The sequence below is a fragment of the Xyrauchen texanus genome, chromosome 36, assembly GCF_025860055.1.
Source record: "Xyrauchen texanus isolate HMW12.3.18 chromosome 36, RBS_HiC_50CHRs, whole genome shotgun sequence".
NCBI lineage: Eukaryota > Metazoa > Chordata > Actinopteri > Cypriniformes > Catostomidae > Xyrauchen > Xyrauchen texanus.
Window position 1 is genome coordinate 1,786,901 of NC_068311.1, and position 10,000 is coordinate 1,796,900.

Here is a 10,000-nt window from a genome sequence, read left to right on the forward strand (position 1 = left end):
CCGTCCGCACAGACATGCCACGTCGCGCGCGCACCCCGCTAATCCGCTGGAAGTTGGTAGGAAACGAGCATCTCTATAGCAACCCGCCAGCATGGAACGATCTCGCCAAGGATACGGCGGGCTGGATGCGCGTGTGACGTCACATGCACCACATCCGATGATGGCTTAACTCTCCCTCTCTCTCTCTCTCTCTGTCTTTGAACGCATGCAAACATCACGTTATTACTATAGTAAATACATGCAATATGTGTAACAAGGACACATTAAAATAAAGTGTTTCCAGCATCACATTGACACGTGCACAGCTTGTTGAACACAAGAGGTTGCAGCATGCCAGATACCAAAAGGTTTTATTAGTTATTATAATAAGTGTAGTATCATCAGTCTATCCTAGTTCACAATGCATGAACTAATGTTAATGTGTACAACTTTTGATTTAAAAACCTACTTATCAACAGTTAGTTCCGGTCCTCTAATCTGATTGGACAAGCGGTGTTCCAAGAGTGTCGATATATCCTATAAATCACGGGGATGCATCACTGTGTGTATCAATCCGCTTGTTTGTGTTAGTTCATTGTAAATGTGGTCTTATTAATCAACAGATGCATACTTCAGAGTGCACTGCAGCAAAGGTTCTCTCTATTTTTGGTCACACACCCCTATGTTTTTTCCTCTATGACGTCCTATACACACAATCCCCTTGAAATACTGCTGGTCCAATCAGATCAGAGGACCAGAAGTAACTGTTGAATATTCAGTGGCACTGTCAAACAAAGACTGAACTCCAGAGACCAGGACAAACAAACGTTTGTGATATTGTGGTTTTGGGCGGTAAACCCCTTTTACACCCTGTGAATTCATTTACTGTATGTGGCTGTCAAAACGACATTTTTTAGACCAAAAAAATGTATCATAATAAAAAAATTTTAAATATATTTTTTCTTAAAAAAAAGAAAAATATTAAGACCAAATAATTTTTTATACAATTTTTTTTTCAACTTTTTCATTTAAAAAAGCACAAAACGCGGTTACAGTAAAGCACTTACAATGGAAGTAAATTCCCCAAAATACACACAGGGGGTCTGGGTATCTCAGCGTAGGGATCTGAACAACCTGGATTGGTTTCGGCACCGATACTGAAGCTTTTAGACGGATCGGGTATCGGTCCAGCGTGCCCAATCCAAATCCGCTACTGTGCGTTAGTCGTGTTTGTTACTGACAAGCTCCAAAAATGACATAAAAGAACCATAAAAACACCATTAAAGTAGTTAATATGTCTCGTGCATTTTATTCAAAGCCACTTGATAACTCTGTGAATAACAAAAGTCTGTGTTTAATAAGTAAATATATTAAATGCACGCGCAGCTCCAGTGTGTCACTGAATGCCGCTGCTCTGTTTACGCACACACTATTTTTAGCCTTCGCAGCGGTGCGCAATATTTGAGCGCTACTCACGAACAACATCTCAGATGTAGATGCTCAATAGTTCAGTTCACTTATAATATAATACGGAGTGATGACGGCGTAGTGGGCTAATGCATATAACTTGTAATCAGGAGGTTGCTGGTTCGATCCCCACAGTTACCACCATTGTGTCCTTGAGCAAGGCACTTAACTCCAGGTTGCTCCGGGGGGATTGTCCCTGTAATAAGGGCTCTGTAAGTCACTTTGGATAAAAGCGTCTGCCAAATGCATAAATGTAAATATGCATTTAGAATCGTGCCGAAGGTGCATTTGACCAGAATTTGAATAAGAAGCAAATTAAACTACTGTGAACTTGTTTTTGTGCGGCTCCATAATCCAGTAAACTCGTAAATAATGAAGTGTTTCTTAATAAGCGATACATTTATATTGATATAATGTGTAGTTAGAGGTTTGTGTTTCTTTACATATTAAAGAGTTCCACACAATAATGTACAGATATTATAAACTGATTATGCTAAAAACAACACTGGTATCGGGTCGGGATTGGCCGATACGGAGATTTCCGATATCGGAATCGGTGCATCCCTAGCTCAGCGAGTATTGACGCTGACTATCACACCTGGAGTCGTGAGTTTGAATCCAGGGCATGCTGAGTGACTCCAGTCAGGTCTCCTTAGCAACCAAATTGGCCCGGTTGCTAGGGAGGGTAGAGTCACATGCGGTAACCTCCTTGTGGTCGCTATAATGTGGATCTTGCTATCGGTGGGGCGTGTGGTGAGTTGTGCGTGGATGCCGCAGAGAATAGCGTGAAGCCTCCACATGCGCTACGTCTCCACGGTAACGCGCTCAACAAGTCACGTGATAAGATGCGCGGATTGACGGTCTCAGATGCAGAGGCAACTGAGATTCGTCCCCGCCACTCGGATTGAGACGAGTCACTACGCCACCATGAGGACTTGGAGCGCATTGGGAATTGGGCGTTCCAAAATTGGGAGAAAAAGAAAAAAAAAAAGAAACTTGGTCCCTTCACTTCCATTGTAAATGCCTTAATGTTACTGTAAATGAAGGAGGAAGGAGTCAAAATTCATTTTGGTGGCAATCAACATTATGCCACAAATTAGGTTAATGAATCCTATTACACGGCTGCCTGGAATACTCGATTCTGATTGGTCAATGTTTCATGTCCCTTTATTTATTTATTTGACAAGTAGTCTTGCGATAAGATGCATTTGTCCGTCAGGTGGAATTTCAGCTGTTTTTGTTTCTTCTCGCATAATCTTTGACAACAATTGAAAACATTGTTAACATGAAATCCTTTTTTACTCTAAATCTCCACTTTCACTTTCAGGTGTGGAAGTGAAACTAAAGAGGCACCACCTGTGACTTTCAGATGTAAAAGTGAAAGTGGAGATTTATAGTGAAAAAAGAACATAAATATTGATCTGTTTCTCAAACTCACCTATCATATCACTTCTGAAGACATGGATTAAACCACTGGAGTCATATGGATTACTTTCATGTTCTGGTCACCATTCACTTGCATTGTATGGACCTACAGAGCTGAGATATTCTTCTAAAAATCTTCATTTGTGTTCAGCAGAAGAATGAAAGTCACACACATATGGGACGGCATGAGGGTGAGTAAATGATGAGAGATTTGCCATTTTTGGGTGCACTGTCCCTTTAAGATATCAGATAACCAACACAGATGCATCAAAAAAGTCATGTGACTAAATAAATAATTGAGAAATGGACTAATCAGTGGACCAATCTCATTGCATCTGTAATGTTGCTTTTCTGTGTAGAGTTTGCAGACAAAAGGAGGAGCAATGCATGCCACATCAATGCCGGTTCGAGTCCCATACGGGGCGGTTAGAACAGGTGCGTTACAGTGGTGCCGTGACCCGGATGGGAGTGAGGTTTAGGGGTGTGAGTATAATGGTGACCAGCTGATAGATAGCTGTGCAGTGTATAAACCTCAGTCTCCTGAACTCAAGAGGTGCACTAGCGACTGATGCTAGAGGCTGTAGCCTTTAGCCTCCTTGTTAGCGCACCTCACTCCCACCCTTCATATCTTACATTAGGTGGGTTTCTGTGAACATCTTAAACTGACGTGTATTAGTGTGTGTGTGTGTGTGTGTGTGTGTGTGTGTGTGTGTGTGTGTTTTAGAGTTTAAGTTGAGGGGTGTACAGTTACAGTACTGAGGGGCTCCTGCACTGCTGAACTGTGTCTCCCATGAACCGTTTACACCCTGCGTTTACACCCCGGGCTCAGATGTCTGTCTCACCTGATCTCAAAGATCTTCACTAATGAGACTATCATTGTTTGACCTGTGTGGTGAAATACAGCCTGATACATGAAGACAGACACACTGAATGATGTCTGATGTCAGCGCTGGTGTTCATTTCTCTAACTAGCACCATTTAACTTATTGAGTGAATCTCACAAAACCTGTCAAGAGCACATCCAGCTGTCTGTGTATCTCAGTGGTAAAGATGCTGACTATCACCGCTGAAGTCGTGAGTTCGAATCCGGGGTGTGCTGAGTGACTTCAGCCAGGTCTCCTTAGCAACCACATTGGCCCGGTTGCTAGGGAGGGTAGAGTCACATGGGGTAACCTCCTCTTGGTCACTATAATGTGGTTCTTGCTCTCGTGGGGCGTGTGGTGAGTTGTGTGTGGATGCCGCGGAGAATAGCTTGAAGCCTCCACATGAGCTAAACGCGGAGAAAACTGAGATTCGAGTCAATACGCCACCACGAGGACTTAGAACACATTATCTATCTATCTGTCTATCTGCCTCATTCGACCTGTCTGCATCTATCTGTCTGTATCTGTCTGTCTGTCTACCTATCTCTATCTGTCTGTCTGTCTCATTCGATCTGTCTGTCTGTCTCTGTCTGTCTACCTGTCTCATTTGATCTATCTATCTATCTATCTATCTATCTATCTATCTATCTATCTGTCTATCTGTTTGTCATTCTATTAATCTGTCTGTCTACCTGTGTCATTCGATCTGTCTATCTGTCATCTATCTATCTATCTGTCTGTCTGCCAGTCATTCTATGTATCTGTCTATCTCGTTGTCTCCATCCATCCATCTGTCTATCTGTCCGTGCTTCACTGCATAAATCAACAGAGTGTGTTTTCTGATTCACCTTCACAGTTTTATGGACACTTAAATCAAGTTGAGCTGCCCACAAACAAATCAAGACCGCCTGATGAGAGCCAGAAAATAACCTGAAAAACACCTTCTAGTGTACCGTACGTGATCACTTCAGTGATAAATATACTCCAAATCCCTCAGGTGCCCGTCCCACTCCAGGCCACGGCTCCAGAACACCACTCACAGTGTGACCTCACTTAAACTCAACAGGAGTCCGTGTGTGTGTGTGAGTGTCTGTGTGTGTGAGAGAGTGTGTGTGAGTGTATGTGTGTGCGTCTGTGAGTGTCTGTGTGTGTGTGTGTGTGAGTGTATGTGTGTGCATCTGTGAGTGTCTCTGTGTGTGTGTGTGTGTGTGTGTGTGTGTCTGTGTGTGTGTGTGTGTGTGTGTGTCTGTGTGTGTGAGTGTGTGTGTGTGAGTGTGAGTGTGTGTGTCTGTGTGTGTGTGTCTGTCTGTGTGTCTGTGTGTGCGCGAGTGTGTGTGTGCGAGTGTGTGTGTATGTGTCTGTGTGTATGTGTTTGTGTGTGTGAGTTTATGTGTGAATGTGTGTGTGTGTCTGTCTGTGTGTGTGTGTGTGTGTGTGTGTCTGTGTGTCTGTGTGTGTGTGTGTGTGAGTGTGTGTGTGTGTGTGTGTGTGTGCGTCTGTGAGTGTCTGTGTGTGTGTGTGTGTGTGTGTGTGTGTGTGTGTCTGTGTGTGTGTGTCTGTGTGTCTGTGAGTGTGTGTGTGTGAGAGAGTGTGTGTGTCTGTGTGTCTGTGTGTGTGTGTGTGTGTGTGTGTGTGTGTGTGTGTGTGTGAGAGTGTGTGTGAGTGTATGTGTGTGTGTGTGTGTGTGTGTGTGTGTGTGTGTGTGTGTGAGAGAGTGTGTGTGAGTGTATGTGTGTGCGTCTGTGAGTGTCTGTGTGTGTGTGTGTGTGTGTGTGTGTGTGTCTGTGTGTGTGTGTGTCTGTGTGTCTGTGAGTGTGTGTGTGTGAGAGTGTGTGTGTCTGTGTGTCTGTGAGTGTGTGTGTGTCTGTGAGTGTGTGTGTGTGTGTGTGTGTGTGTGTGAGTGTGTGTGAGTGTATGTGTGTGTGTGTGTGTGTGTGTGTGTGTGTGTGTGTGTGTGTGTCTGTGAGTGTGTGTGTGTGTGAGAGAGTGTGTGTGTCTGTGTGTCTGTGAGTGTGTGTGTGTCTGTGAGTGTGTGTGTGAGAGAGTGTGTGTGAGTGTCTGTGTGTGTGTGTGTGTGTGTGTGTGTAACCTCTAAGCAGCGCTTGTCTTTTACATTTCACAATGAATCGTTTTTATGAACTTCCTTCTTGTCCTGATAACGTTAGTGAAATAATATTCTGTCTATCCAGCTCACAGTACTCATAAAACATCCTCAGGTCAAAGCTGAAGTCATTTTCCTCCACAGCTCCTCTTATAGATGGGACAGTGAGATATACAGTAGGGGGGGCGACGGGTTGTGGGAAAGTTGCAAACCAGACTCGACTTGTATCGTCCACATGAGCAACAAGGCTCTGTGTGTCAGAGCAAGAGCACAAATGACACTTTAACCAACTCTTGTCTTGCTAATTCAGTCAAATTGCCCGAAGTTGAAGAATCATATTGAACGCTTTTCAAGATTTAAGTTTGAAATGTGTACATACGCTTAAGGTTTATGGAGTACATTAGCATAAAGAGGGTCTATAAAAATTAGGCCTTTCTCAAATTGGATTTCAAGGGGTCTTAATCATTAAACCGGTTGATTCTTTACAGATAAATGTGGCAGTAAACAGAAGACGTGATTAAACTCGATCAGCGCGTCGTCTCTCCTGTCGCAGTGAGCATGCCAACCCTTAACCGGTCCATTTGTTGCCAATTAACGGGACAGATCTCGACGGCTCGTGCTCACCGTGTGCGGCCCCAGGAATAATGCCCCGTGCGTGTTTTGAATGGCCTGGTATCCTGATATGTCATTAATAATTACAGCTCCAGATTAATAAACCTGGTGGTGAAAATAAATCTGAGGTTCTTTGTTTGGGACTCTTGAAGCGGAGCGACGTTTGGATTTCGTTCTTTCCGTTCTCATTTCTTGTGCGGACGTGAGAGAAGACACGGAAATGCATCAGGAAGAGAACTGCCCAAACATCACATGATGTATAAATGATTCAATGTATATGCGGTCACATTAACCCTAAAACACATACAGTACACGACTGTCCAGTCATGTGGCTATTGGCTCGCGTTACACCTGAAGTGCCGAATATTCCCTGAATTTCTTAATTAAGGTGTTTTTGATTATGTGCACTAATTGTTTGCATTAAACCCTAAGCTTCCATAAGTGGATAGAAATGTATATTGCACTCATGACTAGTTTTCCCAAATGAGAATGTTGCCAAAGTGAGTTTTTACAGATTCAGACAAATTCTGGTGAGAATTTAGTCCTCAAACTTTGTGTACATACAAGCAGCTACGTATGCAAACACCCCCAACATTCAAATATATTTCATCTTATCATTTCCGGCACATTCTAGGGGGGGTTCATTTATTTAACGTATGTGTTCTGAGGTCATCCAAACAGCTGCTTTTGTCATTCACATGCTGTAAACAAAGACAGGGATGAGTGTTTCACGCACAGGGTTACCGTGTTCTGTTTACATGCAGCATGACTGCCTCACCCCGTCTCACACACAATGAACCAAAACTGTCTTACTGTAACCCGATCCGTGTTAGAGGAGAGCAAATACAGAGTGATAAACGGCCACTGAAGCAGTTGTAATGCAGCTGCATGCACTTGCTGCAGAACGGCCACGTTCAGCGTCTCAAACCTTCCGTAATCTGGTGCGATTATCCTGAGAACAAGCACTGCGATCGGATCGCACACACACCGCAGGTCAGCAGGCATGCACTCGCAAGCACTCTGGGGGGGCCCTGCAGTTTCTGCACTCTAAATCAGGACTGTGTGTGGGCTGCAGTCCGCAGGATCAGGTTTCCCATATACGCTCTGTTCTCGCCTGTTTTTCATGCTCAGAAGGAAACAGAGGGTGCCGTTCTGGAGGCGACACATCCCATGCTCCATGTAATTACTGTGAACCATTAACTCATTTAAGATGTATATATGCTGTGAGATCAGGGAAGAGCTTGAGTAGCCCTCTCTCTCTCCTGCATGCTCTCGTTTCACAAGTCCTGCGCTGTTGTAGGACTGTAGAAAAACCCTTCCACTGTTCTGCCAAACATAAGCAGACTAAACTGCTGTTCCGTCCAATATACACGGCCTGGCCAACAACAACAGAGTTGCATACTCTAATATTTCATTGGACCGCCTTTAGCTTTGATTACAGCGTGCATTCATCATGGCATTTTTTCGACAACCTTGTGCAACGTCACAACATAATATTTGGCCGAGATCTTGTATTGATGACGGGAGAGTCGAAACACTCCAGTCTTCTCCAGCACATCCCAAAGACTTTCAATGGGGTTATGGTCAGGACTGTGTGAAAATGATTCCTCATGCTGGCTAAACCGCTCTTTCACGATTTGAGCCTGATGAATCTTGGCATTGTAGTGCTGGAATATGCCCGTGCCGTCAGGGAAGACAAAATCCATTGTTGGGATAACCTGGTCATTCAGTACATTCAGGTAGTCAGCTGACTTCAGTTTATTGCCACATAACTTTGCTGAGCCTCGACCTGACCAATTCAAGCAACCCCAGATCATAACGCTGCCTCCAGAGGCTTGTACAGTGGGCACTATGCATGATGGGTACATTCATGCACTTCCCTTCTTACCCTGACGTGCACATCACTTTAGAATAGGGTAAATCTGGACTCATAAGAACACATGACCTTTTTCCATCGCTCAACAGTCCAATCTTTATGCTCGCTATTAAACTGAAGTCATTTTTTCAATAATGTGCCCCTTCTGAAACACAGTAATATATTTTCTACAACCACATGATATGTCTTCCAACATGGTTGTTTAAGGAATGAGAAGCTACACGCTACATCCATTAGGGTTAAAATAATTGTTGCTAGCTGAAACATATTAAGCACTGCAATAATTATCTTATTGATCTAATGATGCATAGACTCTTAAGAGTCTATGCATCTGCTTTTTAAATCCAAATTGCAACTTTTTTGTATGTTTGTGGGCTAAACTGCTGTTTTCCCCAATAAATATAAATTAAACTGTTTTTACTTAAATATATGGACTAAACTGCTGTTCTCCCCAACATATATGAACTAAACTGCTGTTCTCCCCAACATATATGAACTAAACTGCTGTTCTCTCCAACATATATGAACTAAACTGCTGTTCTCCAAACATATATGAACTAAACTGCTGTTCTCCCCAACATATATGAACTAAACTGCTGTTCTCCCCAACATATATGAACTAAACTGCTGTTCTCCCCAACATATATGAACTAAACTGCTGTTCTCCAAACATATATGAACTAAACTGCTGTTCTCCCCAACATATATGAACTAAACTGCTGTTCTCTCCAACATATATGAACTAAACTGCTGTTCTCCCCAACATATATGAACTAAACTGCTGTTCTCTCCAACATATATGAACTAAACTGCTGTTCTCCCCAACATATATGAACTAAACTGCTGTTCTCTCCAACATATATGAACTAAACTGCTGTTCTCCAAACATATATGAACTAAACTGCTGTTCTCTCCAACATATATGAACTAAACTGCTGTTCTCCCCAACATATATGAACTAAACTGCTGTTCTCCAAACATATATGAACTAAACTGCTGTTCTCTCCAACATATATGAACTAAACTGCTGTTCTCCCCAACATATATGAACTAAACTGCTGTTCTCCAAACATATATGAACTAAACTGCTGTTCTCCAAACATATATGAACTAAACTGCTGTTCTCCCCAACATATATGAACGCTAAACTGCTGTTCTCCCAAACATATATGAACTAAACTGCTGTTCTCCCCAACATATATGAACTAAACTGCTGTTCTCCCAAACATATATGAACTAAACTGCTGTTCTCCCCAACATATATGAACTAAACTGCTGTTCTCCAAACATATAAGAACTAAACTGCTGTTCTCCCAAACATATATGAACTAAACTGCTGTTCTCTCCAACATATATGAACACTAAACTGCTGTTCTCTCCAACATATATGAACTAAACTGCTGTTCTCCCAAACATATATGAACTAAACTGCTGTTCTCCCCAACATATATGAACTAAACTGCTGTTCTCCAAACATATAAGAACTAAACTGCTGTTCTCTCCAACATATATGAACTAAACTGCTGTTCTCTCCAACATATATGAACACTAAACTGCTGTTCTCTCCAACATATATGAACTAAACTGCTGTTCTCCCAAACATATATGAACTAAACTGCTGTTCTCTCCAACATATATGAACACTAAACTGCTGTTCTCTCCAACATATATGAACTA

At 42.6% G+C, this 10,000-nt stretch overlaps 1 protein-coding gene across 2 annotated transcripts in view; it reads right to left on the minus strand.

Moving 5' to 3' along the window:
- The window catches only part of LOC127630154 (protein FAM131A-like), a 25,326-nt gene that overhangs the window by 13,801 nt on the left and 1,525 nt on the right, over nucleotides 1-10,000 (minus strand). Inside the window, exon 1 of one of the 2 annotated variants that reach the window (XM_052107616.1) lies at nucleotides 1-51. This exon is cut by the window's left edge and continues 56 nt beyond it. The exons of the other annotated variant lie outside the window; for it this stretch is intronic. Coding sequence (XP_051963576.1) covers nucleotides 1-16 — 16 coding nt within the window. The 5' untranslated portion in view covers nucleotides 17-51. Of the gene's footprint in view, nucleotides 52-10,000 lie in introns of those variants that run through there. 2 annotated transcript variants of the gene reach the window in all.